Source organism: Melospiza melodia, chromosome 1 (genome assembly GCF_035770615.1).
Source record: "Melospiza melodia melodia isolate bMelMel2 chromosome 1, bMelMel2.pri, whole genome shotgun sequence".
NCBI lineage: Eukaryota > Metazoa > Chordata > Aves > Passeriformes > Passerellidae > Melospiza > Melospiza melodia.
Genome location: NC_086194.1, coordinates 52,492,347 through 52,510,519, shown reverse-complemented (window position 1 = coordinate 52,510,519; position 18,173 = coordinate 52,492,347). Strand labels below are relative to the sequence as shown.

The window sequence follows — 18,173 nt, the reverse complement described above, 5'->3', positions numbered from 1 at the left end:
CACATACTTGAAACAGCCATCAGAAGATGACTTAACTTTCATCAAACACAAGTTCTAAGTAGCACTGTACCACCACTTTTGAAATTCATTCCAGTCCCTTGCCAATTCCATTGGTGTTCCAGATCTATGAATATTTCTCTTTCCTTCCATCTCTGGTTTTAAATATAAACAGATGGAGAGTTTAGAAAAAACAAAAAGGAAATGCTGTACGGTTTCTAGCTATTGGTAAATACCCAGATAAAATGTCCTCCATAGATTAAAGAAGTAAGCTCTTAAGAAGCTTATCTTGCCTCATCTCCTACTATTTGACCTTTATTTTTTTTCAGAATTAGCACTGATTTGACTTTTTCCTGAAATAATTTGCTTCCAGAGTGGTCTATCTTTAAAATGTGTGGCTTTACCCAGTGTGTGTTTTTGGTGTGGGCTGCTGATGGAGAAATAGGTGGCAGCTCAGAGGACAGCAAGTGTTCAACCACCACTCCAGATACTGGAAGAAGGGGCGAAACAGAGAACAAATCATAATGTACCTAATGTGAGATGCTGAAACCTGATGAGGCAATAGGAAACACACAGATCTTGTGCTAGCATATGTCTGATAGCAAAATGCTTCATCACTTCAAGGAAGGAGTGAACGCAAGGCTCTGAACTTTACTGTGCTTTGGTCCTTGTTGCACAGGGAAAAATACATAAATTTTGTTATACTACCAGACTGTTTGAAAAGGTAACTGCAAGGTTGAAACAGTGGGTCAAAACTTGCATGACCTCATTCAAGGCCTGAAAGTTTTAAAAAGAGTTCATTCGGAGCAGGAACTCAAATATCCCAAGACACCCACCTGGCACATATCAGCACTGCTAACTTCCAAACTTAACCTCTAAGCTGGGCAAGACAGATCCACTGTAGAAAACAACTGTCCTGGTAGTCCAAAAGCCTCTATAGTCCCACAGAGCTTGGCATAAGGAAGAAATGGTGTGGGTTTATAAAAGGCAGGGAGATGCCCTTCCACCGTGCAGTGTGAACTCAAGTCCTCTTTGAACTTGCTGGTGCTGGAAGTTTCCCTGAAAGATGAGAAAACTCTTTGTATGTGGAAACAAATGTTAGCTGTATTCTTCAAAGAAGTAAAAGATGTGAGGGTTGCCTTGTGTGGAGCTGAGATAAAAGCTTCAATGAAAACATTTCAGAAAGTCAATATAACAAACACTGACATCCCTGTATGGAAGCCTGCTTAAAAGCTTTCATCTATATCAACATATGTACTCTTCTTCCCTCAGGAAAGTTTAAGAGAAAATTCCCATTAGTAGTAGCCCATTTGGTGCTTTAGTGTAAGTGTTTGCAACCATTTGTGCACCACAAAACCGAGAATGTCTTACCCCATTTGGACAACTCTGCTTTGCTTCTAATCCTGTCAGCAAATCATACTTGAGGAAAAGTTTCTGATATATCCAGTTTCTCATTAGCAACTTTACAGATCTAGTTTTTCACTTGCATAATTTCCCTTAACAGACAAGCTGCTGAAACTGGTGGAAGTTGCAGCTGGACCAGTAAACAGCAAATCTTGCTGGTCTTGTTTAAATTTCAGTGAAGCCAGCTTTTCAGTCTTTTGTCACTCTGTCATGGTGGTCACTGCAGAAACCCAAAACCTGAAGAACTGGAATATTCACAGAATATAAGTATGGCATGAACTCTATTGTGGCAAAGCCTTAAAAAACTTGCATTTGAAATTAACTGTGCAATATGGTCTTCAGCAAAGTTGATTCTAAAGCAGTCCCAACAGTATCAGCCAACAAAGTATATGAGAAAGTCATAGATTTCCAGATATTAACTCAGTGCAGGAAGAAACCCCTTCTATGAAGACATTACTCAGTATTGAATGGGAAACTAAACTTTATGACCACTTTTCTAAAACAGCTAAGAAAGTTTGTGAGAAAAGAGTAAAGCAAAGTTTCCATAAATGAATTACAACTACGTTTTGAAAACAGTGGGAGTCAGATGGTAATCCAACTGCTAGGAGACTGTCTAAATGTCTAAGTGTATGTGTGCATTGAAGAATTGGGTCAAAAGTGATCTGGTTATTCAAAATCTCATTGTAAAAGAGAGACAGCTACTTAGAAGTCTATTTCTCTGAGCCTTCATTGAGGGATAAACAATATGCCATACAGTATTTTTGAAGTCATCTAAGAGGAAGTATATACAGAACTGTGTAGGTTAAAATACAGATTAAAAATACAGTTTAAGACACAGTTTTACCTTTTGAATGAAAATCATAAGCTAGTGAGTTGAACTCAGCTTTTATTGGTGGCATGGCAGCAAACCCTGCTGTGGTGAGACTTCTTGGGGCACTCTGGCTTGGGCCTTCAAGGGAGCCCCCAAGGTGCCTCCCCAGATGTGAGGATGACCAGAAAAAAACAGAGTCAGAGTAGCAACCTCAGCAGGGCTGAAGGACCTACCAGTGTGTACCAACAGGAGAAATGGTCCCAAAAGCCAGTTTACACTCATCATGGCTTTGCTCATGCTAAGGTTACATTCCTGTATTACCCCAGGAACAACTTCACTGAGCTTCTGGGGGGCTATTTTACAGAGCTAATCTTGTATGCAAGCCTTCCAAGATCAGCCCAGAGAAGTTCACTCCAGCAGAAAGGGTGATGTGCCATTAGTCATGCTTTAAAGACTTAACAGGGACATAGATGATGCATTACTTTTTACACAGGTTGTACACACACATATGCATTTCAATAGCATGCTTAGTGCTATTTGAAGTATTTATAGAAGTGCTTTGCATTCAGTAGTGAGCCAAAAAAAAAAAAAAAAATCTGTGTCTCAGCTGATATCTCAAAGGGATATTTAGAAGCTTTACTGCCATTTCCCCTAAGGCCCTTCCCATGATAGCTGCAATACTGAGACATAGAAGGTTAATTAGTGAAAGTTTTTAAAGGACTTTGAAGATGAAAAGCTTGTTTTCTTTCTTTTTTTCTCTTTTTTTTTTTTTTAGGGCTAAACATGCTGATGATTATAAAGGTGGGATTTTTGTCAGCCTCTTTGTTTTACATGCTGCACTGAAGTGGTTTGCCATAAATTCATTTTGCTGCCAGGTTTTCAGTAATTAGTTTATCTGCTTTACCTGCTGCTGCCTTTTGCCATGCTGCCCTCTTTTCCCTGGACCAGCTCTGCTGAGGATGCACCTGCACACCACCAGGAGCCCCACAGTGGGCCAAGTGAAATAAACTCATTCTCTCTAACTCCATCAGAGTTACTCCTTGACTTCAACAAGCAACAGAAACATAACCTTGCAACCCAGGAAACGAACAGTGCATATTGAACAGGATCTGTTGGGCCAGCTCTTCTCATCTACAAAGGCAACCCACACTGCCATTCTGCTTAGTAGAATACATCTTAACCATGCAAGATTGAAAAAAATGACAGCAGCTCTGTCTCTGGCAAATTTGACAAAACCTTCTTTGCACAAAATCCAGTACAAAACACCAATATTTAAGGAGTCAAGTACTAAACAGTCTGCATTAGTGCATCTTCTTCATTTAAACACAAGAGCTTAACAGCAGCAACTGCCTTTGAGTCTAATTCTCTGATCTTCCTGCTCTTTCAATAAAAAAACTTCATGGAATTCATTAGGTTGGTCCTTATCTACTACCTACACTTCCTCAGGAACTGGAGCAAGGCAAACAGCAGTCTCCTTCATCACACAACTTAGTATACTTTCATATTCAGTAAAATTAATGTTATTCTACCAGCAATCTTGATGGGTCAAATTTATTAAGTTTTCCTTAATCAGACAACTGCAGTATTGGAAAATTTTTGTACCTGTACAAGTGAGTTTGTGAAACAGCTTATAGTGCTGAAAATATGTTTTGGGATATTTACATATTTGAAAGTTTTTATAGCTCAGACATGAGGGTACCTTGAGACGATGCATTGGACTGCATCTTAGCCACTGCTGGTTACTTGACTGCATGTTGCTTTGTTTGCCTGCATTGCTTCTGCATAGAGTGAAATGCACCTTCCCTACAAGAAAAATCATCCAGAGAACTATGACAAAAACCCACTGCCAGGGCAAACCAGTTTGTTTGCAATGTGCAGACTGAGAATTTTATAAAATGAAAAAAAAGTAAATGTAAAATTTAATTTTACAAAATGAAACAACAAGGCATTTCCTCAGCAAAGACCTAAGAATCCTCTTTAGCCCAATCTGTATTAAAATATTTTTTTAGAGCAATATGATGTTGGAGGGAAGGCATCTATACTACATAAATAGTTCTCCCTCTTTTTCTTGAAATTATATTATAAATTATCACTATTAGTTTATTGAGCACTAATTTCCCAGCACATATGGGTAAGCAGTCTCTCTATATTTATGTTTTCAATATAAAGAGTGAACCCATTAGATATTTCAAGGCAAAAATCATGGTCAATATAACAGAAGACAAGCCATAAATTTGTAAACTGATATAAAGCCCAGCTGGCTCAGTGGCTGTAAACCAACAGGGATCCAATGAGACCCTTTTGTGTTATACTCACTGGAGAGCTGAAGCACCCCCAGCACCAGGAACTAACTCTTCTGCTTGGTGAACAGGAGTGGCCTACCAAAAATGTTTCAAGAGGAGTTGCAGCCAGGGTTTCCCTCAAATTTCCATCAGTATTATTAAAATTCATCAGACCAAAGGTCCATATAGCAAAATATCTTTCCCAGTGGCTAAATGTAGGTGTTCAATGAAAGCACATAGAAGAGAAGGCTCTATGATCTTGGGATAATTCAGTTTATGATGAACCTATTTATTAATATCCTGATAGCCTCTGGGTAATTTTTTAAAATTTTTGGTGTGAGAAAGCATAAGCTTGAGTCATGATCATTAGCTGAGTTTGAAATAGAGTTTAATAGAATAGCAGTCTTTCATCCAAGAAAACATTTTGAGCAAACATTTTGAATGGTAACTTCAATACACAGTAACCAAGAGCTGAGGACAAAATATAAACTCTGAGCCCATTAAAGATTCCTCGAGGTAATACCTTCTCTATGCAAGCAGGTGATAGGCTTGCAAAATAGGAAATTGCACCCTGCAAGAGGATATATACATGCCTGTGGCTTGTTCTGCCTGCTGTGCAAACCTTTTTGCATGGGAAGGTGAGACCAGAAGACTACACACCCAGCATCTCTTTACAGAAGGCACACTTGGGATCTTTTTTCCCACACAAAATCCAGGGGCCTGATTTCAAAGGGACCTCACTGTGCTAAGTACCTACAAAGCCTTGCTGAGAAACATGCAGTGCACAGAACAGCCTGCAGCCTGTGTGTGGTTCAGCTACAGAGCTAATACTTGTGGAATTGCACTGACCCTTTATTAAAGAAACTATATAAAAGGCTGCCATCACTTCAGCTAAAGTCATAAGTATGGCTCAAAAACTGACTCCTGTAGGTACTTCCTCCAAACTGTCTCCTGCTACAGCCCACACTTCTTCTTCTTCCAGGCAGGACCTACAGTCAGCTTTCTTTCTGCAGCACTGCCCCATATGCCCCTTGCTACATCGTCCTCCACTAAGTAATACAAGTCCAAAAGACCATCCAAGAAGCAAATTATCCAATCCTGTACAAAACATCTCCAGAGGGCTCAAACCTTTGTTGCAAAATAAAAAAAACCCCATGTGTGTAAAAGGATCTAGTTAATGATTTAGGAAATAAAATGCTCTTTGTGTGTACCTGCCTTTGGTCACTCAACCACAACCAAATTCTGGTGCAAATTTATTTTAAAGAAAATACCTGTTTTCCCAAATCAGTCAACCAGTCTCTGACACACCTCTTCTTAGCTCTACCCGCCACCACATTTTCTTCCTGTCCTTAAAAAATATGCACTTCTTCTATCCTGCCAATTTGCTCCTACCGATTTGCTCCCTCCTCTCAGGCCATCCCACACTAGGCCAGGTTGTGTTTCTTTCTCTCATCCCTTTTAAAGTTAAAAAAAACAAGTTATTTTTATTGCCTGCATGTAACAAGCTTTCCTACCTCCCAGGGTCCTTGCAAGACTAAATGTGAGTCACATTCTGTGAAGCAGACAGGGTCACCTCTCTCCAAGGTCTCTCCAGGATTTCTTTGGAGAGTCTGAATGTCCCACCTACACCCTCTTGTCTCCTTCCTCTGGCTTCCCCCTTGTAAACCAGCCTGGTGAAAATCCTCTGAGGCCACCAGTATTTCAATGGGCTCATCTCTGGCTAAATAATTATTTTAAGCTTTCCAGTGAGCATTGTCCCTCTGGGAGAGGTGACCTATTGATCTGCACCAGTTTCTATTGAAGGGAAGCATTAGAAAGCCAATGCAATTAGCATGCTGACAAGGCTGCTTTCAAAGATGAATTTGTAGTCAGTGTTACCTCTAATAACTATTGCTTAATCACATTTGGTTTAATTACATATAGATCACTGATTCTCCCAGGAATTGCCTGGTGCCTGCCTGCCTTTTTGTGTTGGTTTCAAGTGCCCATTGGAGGCAGCCTGACCATCAAGTAACCATGAAGGTGTCCCTTGCTGCTGCCTCCCCTGTGGTGGGAGAAGGCCCTGTAGGTATACAAAGTCTTCCTCACCAGGCATTGATGTGAGACAGAGGAGAAAGCAGCCTGAGCTTTGGGAGGAGGGCAGCTGTGTGTGTGCTCTTGAATTGTTACACATTGCTTATAGACCTAAGCCTCAGGGGCATGCCCATTGCTCTCTGCTCCTAATGTTCCCAGGTTTTGGCACACAGACATTTTGCTACTTTCTACCATTGGTACAACTCATGTCTGATGGAAGCTAGGTTTGTTAGCTTAGCACTGAAACCCCAAGAATAACTGAAAGTCTCACTTGTTTACATTTCTGTTCAGCATCGTTATTCACGGCAGCAAAACATAAAGTGGCCAGATTTTTTAGGCAGATCCCAACTGGATACTAAACCAACAAAACAAGAGCTAGAAATAATCTTGCTTTAGCAAGCCCCAGGGGCCAATACACTAATTTTTAAAAGTATATGGAAGCAGTGTTTGCATTAGGCAAAACCATGGCTTTTCTCAAAATGCCATTCTGCATTGTGTTAGACTCATGCTGGAGCATTCCCATAAGATACAAAAAGGCTGGATGAAGAATTCGCCCTACCAGCAATATAATGATCACAAACCAAACCTGAACCAAGATCCCTTTGATCTGACGCAGCCTATTTGCATTACTTTAAGATTCTTCACAGCTTCATCTGCACAATATTGCTTTTCTTGCAAGACATGGAGAAAGCCAGAAACTGAGAATTGGGGAAATAGAATTATTTATAGTAATATGCACAAGAGCTTTTGAGGGCAGGAGGATGTCACACTAGTTATGATGCTGTCACTTGAACACTTGCCACCAAGGGCTATGGTCGTGTCCTTTGCATGCACATTGCCATGCTAGAAGTCAGCTCTGTGGTGCATGCAGTTGCCTTGCAAGGCTGCTAAAACTCAGCTGCCAAAGAGAAGGATTAATTTTCCATCGGATCAGTGCAGCAGCCCTTTCCAGCAGCATCCCTTACGTAGGTTGGATTAAATGTACCATGAACCTGTACTCCAAATGGACTGGAAAATAAATTGCCCACGCAAGCTGATTTTTTCAGCTTGGTTTGCTGGGAGACCTATTTTAAAGCTATGTGTGCTCTGGCCAGAGTTTCTTCCTTCCAAGAGAGGGCACCATTAGCTTTCCTTCTGCTGCTCTTTGAAGCAGGGGTAATAGGAATAGTCCCAGAGAGGCTTTGCAAGCTTGGGCTCCTTTTGGAAATCTCGAATAGCTGCAGATGTTCTCTATGAGTGCCCTATAGGATGTCTGGCCACAGGGGCAAGGGCTGTGCCTGAGGGATCCCACCACTGTGCTGTGCCAGAGCTGCATTCCCGTGACAATTATGCCCAGCCAGGCTTGGTTTGACCTAGCCTAGCCTCCATGGGCAGCAGTAGAGGTTACACATTGCTCTATTTCTTACCCACAGCCAGCAAATTCACACAGAGATCCTCAGCTTTTGATGACTTAACAGGCTCCAAGAGCTAGATGGGAATCTGTACAACCAGCTGTGACCCTTACTAGCTGTACTTTGGCTCACTAAATCGGTGCCAGGTTTACAAACACTGCTAAATAAACACTGCTAAATAAAAATTGTCTGTGAGACAAGGATATCCATCTCTTGTATCATCACTGCTCCTGTCTGAGAGGGACAGTGTCCAGTGAAGTCTAGAGCAATCCATAAGTCTGTGTGCTCTCAAAAAAATATATGCATGCAGTACAGGATAAAGATGAACAACACTTACTGTGCTATTTCTGATCTACTTCTGTTTCAGGGCTGTAACTCGCTGGAGAAAGCAGACTCTGAGGTTAAGACACACACATTAAATAACATTCCTTCTGCTCTCTTTAGAAAGAAAACTGGTTTTCAAGTGAAAGGATTGCTGCAACAAGAGCTCTGGTGTTGAACTTCACACAGATGGTGCTTATTAGAGAGACTTCAATTCTCAACAAACAATTTAAAGCATCACCTGATCTGCAATTCCAGCTCCTCTCTCAAATAAACAGCAATAATTTACAGTGTGGGCCTAGGGCCTTACTTCATTTCTATTTACAGATGGGCTCCAAGCAGACCATGTGGGGAGCAAGATCAGCCACCCCACTGAGCACTGTGAGCAGGACAGGTCCCTTTGTGCCTGCCATGCCAGTGACACCCCTCCTGGGTGATGCTGACAAAAGAACTGAGCCCATCTCGGACAGCAAACATACTGCCACTTTAAGGAAGCTGAGTCACCTTTGTCACAGACATGTTTTATGAAAAATCCTTTCATTAGGATCTTTTCTCCTGAGAGGCCGAGAGGCCTCAGGAACAAATTGTAAACAATGGTTATCTGCTGCTGTGCAATGCAACAGGTGGATCTGCGATTGGTCCACGTTGCTTGGTTTTATTTAATGGCCAATCACAGCCCAGCTGCCTCGGACTCTCTGGTCAGTCACAAGATTTTATTATCATTCCTTTCTTTTCTATTCCTTGCTAGCCTTCTGATGAAATCCTTTCTTCTGTTCTTTTAGGATAGTTTTAATTATATATATATATATGTATATATATATATAATAAAAAATAAATCAAACATGGAGTCAAGATTCTTGTCTCTTCCCTCATCCTGGGACCCCTGCAAACACCACCACACACCTTCACTGCTGTTCCCACCCCCCACCTTTGGCAATTGCAAGGCCCCTCTTTCTTGCCAGACCAATGCTTGGTACAAACATCCCTTACCAAATGCTGCTGCAGAAGCCTTGCCCCAGTCAGCAGCCTCAGGACAAGAAGTTGAGAACAAGGCCATTTGTGACAAGTTACTGCTGCAATGTGACTGTCTCAGTGATGGTGGAGCCCTTCCATGTTCAGTGCTGTAGGAGCTGTGTGGGTTTGTCCCAGGTGCCATGGTAGGTGGTCCAGCTGTGGCTGTGAGCCTCCTCAGGGCACATTGTCTTTTACTGGCTCCCTTGTACATTTCGGATGTGTTCTGATGTAATGATTGGGCATCCATTCCCCAAAGGCTGGCTTTGTTGTTTTCCTGGGTCGAGGTCAGGAGTGCCAGAGGGTGAGGCTTGCTTAGGGCTGCTGTTAATAATGATGGAGCCCATGGAACAGACTTGTATTCCTCTCCTATCCTTTACTAGCAATTTTCTATATCTTATCTTAATCTGCCATATCCTGTGCAGGCAGATAGGGAGGTTAAACTGCAGCTGTGTTTCTTTGGCTGTCTTCTATTCTTGCACCCTCTGTCACTTCTCTATTTATTTGAAGTTGACTGCACTGAACTCAGTGGAATTTCTGAATGCTCATCCTTCCCAAACACCCACACTTTTCTATACTTATATCATTCTTCATTTTAAGTTCCTCTCTTTTGGTGCTTTGAAAGTGGGATTTAGCAAGTCAGGGTCCTAATCCCTCTGGGGTAAATGCAGAGGCATTGCTCTGCCTCTGTCAGATACAGACAACAGCAGTTTCCTGCCTGATAAGGACTTTTAAATCTACAAGTTGCTTTCTGATCTTCAGAGGAGGTGCATAGATGTACAATGTATATTTCAATTTCCTTCTTGATACTAATTATTCTTCTTCAGAACAATACTAACTTCACTAGATTCTTATCAAGCCAGCTGATTTCAAAGCAGGGGGGAAGGAAATAATGTGCAGAGAGAACAAATATTTATTTAATTACTTTTATTAAAATAAAAATATCATGCATTAATACGCATTAGACATTTTTGAGAACCAGTAATATGAAGATTAAGACTACATAATTTCTGCATAAAATAGGTTGAGCTGGTAAAACATGCAGCCTATGTACTGGAAGGGTCTGGATGGAAAGATGAAAATGAGAAAGGTGCTATTGTGGCTTTTTCTTTTTTTTTTTTTCTGTGTACAAAATTAATCTATAAAGACAAAAATTATTTCATTTACAAATTGTGATACCAGGGACCTATCCAGGCTGAGTGCATACTGACAGTTCCAGCTCCTCTCTTCTTTACTGTCTGGCAATGTATTTTGCTCTGTTATGTTGAAGACCCTGCAATTCCTTTAATCTTTGTCAGCCACATGTTCCACCAGTTGGATATTACACACCATACTCAGGGTACACTGAGGCTTCATTTGGCTCAGCCTCTGCTAAGAGAATTTCTCTTCCTGCCTTGTATAGTACAATAATTCAAGTCATCAGTGTGACTCTGGTTGAGACTTTATTTTGCCTTGGCTATGCACTTTGGAAATGGCCAACACTATGGCTTCATATGCCACATGGATCAGCCTTTGAGAGATTGCTTTCACTCTGCTTCTGCTCTTGTCATGGAAGTGAAGTGGGAACCTGACACATAAAAGAGCAGCTTTTTTTAGGCCCTGATAAGCAGCACCTGGGCTTTCATATTGCACTTCCACTGGTCACAAGGGCTGCCTGTATTATTGCTCATATTATGAAACTTCAGCACTGTGCATGCAGAGATCCAAAGAGTCTTGAAGAGAGGAAAGAGTGCTGTAAATAGCTTCACTAAGCTCTGGATAAATCCCCAAGGTGACAAATTTTACCAGAAAAAAAAATCTAAGTCCATCAATAAAGAACCCTTACTGTGAGTTCTCCTCTGGCTACAAGCTACAAGCTAGCCACTGCTTTTTGTTCCCCCCAAATACAACAGTATATTACAATAAAAGTCCTCCAAAAATTAAAAACAATTAAAATGAATAATATACACCTCATTTTTTCATCGCTCATATACAAACAATCTTTGATCAACAGTATAAACCATTAAACCATATAAAAGTCAAGAGTTTCTTATTTTACAAATAGTGCTTTCATAGTTGAGTAACTTTACAATGTTCTGAGGGTACCATCTGTATCTGTGGATATATTGCTTGATAGTTTATTAAAACCAAGTCATCATACCTTATATTCGGTTGATTGCATCAGTACAAAGCAGCCTAAAATGGGCAGTGGATCCATAGGATCTCTGATTATTGTGAGGGATTTTCAAAAATCACTCAACATTAGCCTTGTTTTATACTCGCAGTGTAATCAATTTCAACATCCCATTAATTTCAAGGAGAATACTATTAGGAATGTAGGATTAAAAAGGGAATGTAGGTATGTGAGCCAAGCCTTCTACCATTGTAGACAACTACTTTGATTATTCCCTTTAATAAAACATGAAGATAACATTGATGGTGGTTGCAAATGCACGCTCTCCAGCTAGCTTATGGGAGGTAAGAAGAGTCTGGATAAATTCCAGCCTGACTGGAAATGATGTACTGTGTTGGCTGTGTAGGAACAACACCTTCTACCAGTACAGTTGTTAGACGCATTTTTGATTTCTGGTTTTCACCTTATTAATCAGAAAAATCCATTACTTCAAAGTGAGAGATAGAGACCATAGGACCTGTTCTGCCCCATCTGCACCACGTTAGAAGATGACAGCAAAGCTGATGAAGAACCAGTCCCAAATCTTGGCTGAAGGTGTTCAGCATTGTGAATGCTGACTTCATCAGTGCAACAAGTGCTGTGTCTTTTGCCAGGTAGGTCTTCAGTTGCCAATTTTTTCCCTTGGAAAACCCAGTTTTGGAGGCTTTTGAGGGCTTAGCTTGACCACTAACTGTGGCTCAGCCAACTAGGGCTGCACTTTTCTCTCCCTACATAAAAAGAAGGGCTTGCACCAACCCAAAATTCTCAGTCCACACAGCCATGGTGATAGAGGTGGTGATCTGCCTACAACAGACATCAGACATAGGCAGGAGACATGGCAGAAAGCAAAGCATATCATGGAAGCTCTGTGATTTCAACTCCCCTGCATAATTGAAGTAATACATAACCAAAAGTGTTACTGTTTTAAAGTCTCACTGCCTGCCTACACACTTCCTCACACAAAGAAGTTATTTTATCATGCCTCATCTTCACATCATTGTATTTTTTTCCTGATACTGAGCCAAAATATCATTTATTTGCTTCTTTTTTCTTGGTCTCTGTTTAGATATTGCATTAAGTGCAATACAGAGTAGAGGTTGTAGGTTTGGCCCTGAAGTGATACATGGTCCTGATATTCAGTTTGGTTTTCTATGGACAGGCCTCACCCTCCTGCCAAGCTCTCTTTGCTCAGTGGAGGTCTGACCCTGCCCCAATGAAGAGTGCAGCTCTGTAGCTCTTCTCTATAAAAAGAGGCTGTGGAAGTGGTGATCAATACCTTATTCCTTTAAAGCAAGAAAACAAGACATTACATCTTTGGTCCTAATTCAGCCCATTTGATAAGCTACTTGAAGGTGTCAAGTTTTTCTTTTGTATAAACTTTTTTTTTCTTTTTTTTTTTTTTTATTATTTAAAAAGGCTTCTTGAAAGTTGTATGTCAGAACAAAGAGGGGACACTTATAAGAAGAGAGCTAGAAAATGGGGTCCCAATATAAAAATTTGAATCAGTGGTGATAAAACATTACAAAGCAGTCTTGCTAAGTGTTATACACAGAGTCTGACATTTCATGAGTATACGGTTTCCACCAAGAAGGAGGACAAAGGTACATTTTCATACTTTGTCCTGATTCAAGTGTTTTCTCATAGAGAAACTTAGAGGGAAACAATGGCTGCTTATTTTACAGGCAGTGGTCATACTAACAGAAAATGTGGAACCCTGAATGTGAAAAATGAGCGCTTGTCTGGAAATGCAAAGTTTCTTCTTGACACACTGGAGCACACGCAGACAGACCAATAATACCCCAGGCACCTTGAGATGGGATTTCTTCTATCTCTTTGGGGTCCTGTGACATTGTTGTAACCCTAACTACCTCCCCCAGGGAAGAGAAGAGATACCCCCCTTAGTAAAAATGCCATGTACATTGGTTTTGGCACAAGCAATCTCTGCAGCCCCCTTCACATCACGCTGGGTTCAGGGATAGCAGCACCTGTACCTGCAGAACAGCCAGGGGGCTCAGTGATGGCCCTGTGCAAACTCAGCAGCTCTCTCAGGTATGGACTGCTCAGCTGCAGCCCTTCCCTGGCATTACTCTCCCTATACAAGTCCCTTCCTTTCAAACAAACCACAGGACCTCATTTCCTAATGCTAGGGCAGGCTTCAAGTCCTGGTGAGGTTGGTGTGGTGGGGCATCACCCTGAGGCATTCCAGAAATCACCATCTTCCAACTGCTCTCTCTAAAAAAGCTTACTTCAGTGTTGACTGTCAGCTGGGAACAGTAGCAAGCCCCTGGCCTCTGGATGAATTTACTTGACAAAATCTATTGCAACATGAAGAAAATTTCCCAGATCAATTCCCTTTGCAGCAGAAGAAAACAACCCAAGGCCCACAATGAAATCAAGTGTGCTGACACTGCACACAGTCACTGGAAAACATCAAAGTAAGATGAAGACTCTTAACTTACATTTTCATACACTTAGAAGTTATTAAAAGTCCTAAATTATTATTGCAAAAGGAGTTCTGTAATAACTACAGCTTTATGAGAGATGCTAAGGAATAATTTGTGAGTGTTTTATTTGGTCTTCCATGAGAAATGCAGTAAAAAGGGAAATTTTATCTTTCTCTAGTGGTAAGACTGTCAGCTTTCAGAAGAGGCTTTGGTATGCTACATTTCCCTATTTATCTGTGTCTTTAAAATCAGCCTTTTCTACCTACAGCTCCAGCTGACCTTTCAAGTTATTTCTGGATGTTGATTTATGCTGCTTAATCATGGTCTCCTGTATGAGCACACACAACCTGCTGGGGTCTCCTTGCTGTTTGATGTTCAGTGAGCTGCAATGGGTAAACCAGGGCATTTCTGCTGCTTATTTGTGTTTTGTTGTTGGTTTGTTTTTTTTTTTTTCCTAATCCTGGTGGAAATGATTTGTTATATTGCTATTATCTGTTACCTGTGAGCATCAGCCTGCACAGCACCTGTGCTTCCAGCCACAGCCATCGCTGCACAGTCCCATCTGCTCCCAGTGCCACTGTATCTGCCCCTGCAGGCACTACCTAGTTTTTATGTTTTGCTGGCTTTTGAATCATTACTGAGCTGCCAGCTTACAAATCATGGCTTACAAGATGCCATTTACCAGAAATACTTCACAATAGAGCTGATCCCGCCAGTCTGGAATCTACATTTGTATCAAGAGTTTGTGGTCCTACATCTTCTTTCCTACTTTTTTCATCAAAAACATCAAAGAGAGATCTTTGAAACTTAGATTGCTTATTTTTTAGATGAATTTCCTTGTTTCTAGCAATGAGCTGCTACTGAATCCCTCCTGAATTGTTTTAAAAGGGTAGGCATTAATCTCTATTCATGCTACATAATGCTGGTGATACATAATGCTATTTCTCAGTGGTTTTCTTGTTTTAGCTAACAGATTAAACAGATTAAAATCAGTAAATTCCTTTGTGCTGTAGTGTTTGAAAGATTCTGTGGGAGAATATGCACTATGTGATTTTCTAGTGTTCTGCTTGGAGACATAACATCTTCAGCAAATTGAAAAATTATCTGTGAATTCTGTTAAGAACTTTTTTTAGTCTTATGTACATTTCTGCCAGGGCAGTGGGTGGGGAAAAGCATCACTGCCTGTGTGCACACGTTACACACTTGTGAGAGCAGCACAACAAATCTGCTCCCAGGAATGCAAGGAGAAATCTGCTGCTAATTGGACGTGGGAACTGAATTTTGGTTACTGTTTTAAATAAAAGCCACTGATAATCCAAGTCAAACATTGCATCTTCCACACTGCTGTGTCTGGGACTTGGTCATGGTGAGACACATCTACCAAATGGAACAATCTCTGGATTCTGACCCAACATGCCACTTCACCCTGTACTGTAGTGGGACCCATGAGCTGTACACATACAAATGCTACTAATGCATGTCACTTAAAAAAGAGCTCATTTCACATGACTAAAGGTCTCCTTTCCTCTGTAATTCTGTAAGAACAGTGCTCTAAGCATTTGCTGCTTGATCCTGGACTTCAGATGGAATACCTAAACTGAAACACATTATGATGTATTCTAAACACAGCAGCAGCATAAATATGGGTATTTCTTGCTACTTAATATAGGCTACAGATCCTCTCCAAGTCAGCTGCTTATGCTACCCTCAAGCAAGTTGCCAACATTCAACTAGTTAAGAGCCTTTGTCCCCAAATGAGAATTTACTTTCAGATCTAGTGATTTGATTAAAATAGCACTGCCAAGCTGCTGGTGGGATGCATCTAAAGGACTGACTAAATTCACACTTTAGGCACTTTATTCCTCCTACATTCATAAGAAATGTTAGTGATGGAATGATTTTATGGGTCACTGGAAAGAGTAGCTGCTTTTGCTGCTGTGACTGATTTATACTGTCAAGCCAAGATCTTAGCCTTGTCTTGCCTGCCTGTACCACACTAATAACCAGAAGATGTTGCTGCATATTTCAGAGAAGAAGTAGGTAACACTGTGCTTCAGAAGAGGGAGATAATATTTTCCATCACTCTAGCTTATTCTTTCTTTCCTTAATTCATTCTCACTGTTCCTCCTGCATTGACAGAATAGTAACTCCAAAGGGACATTTAACCAGCCCCAGCCTACTACCAACAATTGGTAGTATTTTGCCTTGAAGTGAGTGAAATGTACTGCTTAGATAGTACCTCTTTTCTTTGCCAAATGTATAAGGGAAAATTATTTCTGCTTTGAGGCCCTTTAAAATGGGAAATAAAGCTGCTTGGCCAGAACTACCTGTATTTCTTGCCTTAGTCAAGTTTAATTTAGTATAGTTCTTCCAGTCTGTCTCGTGAGTGCTCCAATTTGCCACTATTTGCATTTCCTTGACATTTAATTGAAGTCTGTTAAACATTATCTGACACTTTTACGGCAACATCTTTAACAGTTTTGTGGAAGAAGAAAGGCATTTTGACAACTTGACAGCTGCATAAGGGATCAGAACAAAAAAAAGTCTTGGGTTTGACCATCAGAAAACAGACTAGTGAGCACTTTATAATCATGTAAAGGTGACTTGGAGGCGTGTTCCTCTTGTCAGTTTGTGGCAGTAGTGGTCAGCAGGTGATGCATTGTGCCATTTTGCTCCTTGTGCTAGTTTTCCCCAGACCAATCCACTCCATACTGCCCTGGGCACAATCGCCCATACGTCCCTCAGATGCACTTCTCACCTTTGGGCCAAAAGGCAGTATATGGAGCCAACTTGTAAAAATCTGGTGGTTTGGAATAACAGTTTCAGTTCCAGGAGATTTGGAACATAATTCTTTTCCCTGCTGGTGATCTGAGCAACACTTAGCAGACGAGCAGTACAAGCATCTGATCTTGTAAAAGATCCAAAACTTCTGTTAGAAACATTTATAAAAATACAGAATGTAGAAAGGAATTTGACTGTACAATGTGTACAGTTCTCAAGTTCATCCCAGAGTGGCTTTTTACCATGCTACCATTTGAAAATGAAAGGAATGCATCCATATTTCTTCAGTCCAGGAAGATCCTGCTCCATCCCAACATGCATCTGAACACAGGCTATGGGCCTCAGTTATTACATGGAAATGGGCAAGGAAAGACCCAAACTACCATCAGACAGGCTTTGCAGTTTCCAAGCCCCATGATGAAAAGCAGAGGTGCTTTTTGATGCATTGTGGTTGCCATTTGCTCTGAGCCAGAGTCCACTCTTGCAGCAGTCAACAGTTCACTTATCCAGCTTGCCTTGCTGCAAGAAGAAATTCTCTGTGGTCATGCTGAGGCTTCAATGTATTCACTTTTTGGTGCTGCTACCCTCAAGTACTCGGGGTTTTCTGCTGCAGGAACTTTCAAGAGACCATTAGATTTGGTTTCCTTCGGTAAGAAGTCCTGCTGGTAGTCAGGATTGTCCAGGTTTATTTGGTGGTTGCCTGCCTGGATCCAGTAGGGAGAGCTCTCAAAGACTGTCTTGGTCAGGGGAGACTGGTTGGTGTTGAGATACTCAGGGTTGTCCACAGCTGTGCTGTGTGAATTCTGGTAGCTGGAGTCTGTGGGGACCTTTGAGTTTGCTGTGAGAGAGAAGTTGTTGTAGATTGGATTCTGGACTGCTGAGGCAGATGCTTTCTTGGGCACCAACTGGTTTACATACTCTAGAATAAAAAGAAAATTAAAATGAGAAGGAATGAAAAGGTAGATATAAAATTGATGCAGACATTTGTGTCACTTGACATTTAGTTTCAACCCAGCTGCCACTTGGTCTTTGCACATGGCACGTCTCTGAATTTCCCAGAGTGGAAAAGAGCCAAAGGCAGGGACTGCCACTCTGGGGCACCAAACATGCTGCCCTGAGGTTCACCTTCAAGAGTTTTGTTTGCCAACCAGCAGAAAGATGGCTTGGACCATGAGACAGTGAGATAGCTACTGCTGATTTTAGTGGTGCGTGGGTGGCTGTGTCCCAGATAGTGTTCTGAAATGGCAGTTTAGGAGGTTAGCTGCCAGAAGCTGTTTCCCTGGAAAAAAATGTTTAGAGATGAGGAGAATGCCTAGAAAATACAGGACTGGCAGTAACAGTGACTCCACGTTTCACGTCAGTGCTATTCCTCACAGGGCTTTTCACCCTTTTTAGCTATGGCATATTCTTGGTTGGGATTTTTTAAGGACACAAAGCATCATCACTGCATTATCCAGCCCCATCTCCCTCAGTGCTCACTGGCTCTCTCTCTGGCCGCCTACACTG

The 18,173-nt window shown here is 41.2% G+C and overlaps 1 protein-coding gene across 3 annotated transcripts in view; it reads right to left on the bottom strand.

The window, feature by feature from the left end:
• Positions 1-10,202: 10,202 nt before the first annotated feature.
• EGFR (epidermal growth factor receptor) overlaps positions 10,203-18,173 on the bottom strand; it is a 157,405-nt gene continuing 149,434 nt past the window's right edge. For all 3 annotated transcript variants that reach the window (XM_063158030.1, XM_063158027.1, XM_063158034.1), the window contains exon 28: positions 10,203-17,586. In XM_063158030.1, coding sequence (XP_063014100.1) covers positions 17,210-17,586 — 377 coding nt within the window. In that variant the 3' untranslated portion in view covers positions 10,203-17,209. The remainder of the gene's footprint in view (positions 17,587-18,173) is intronic.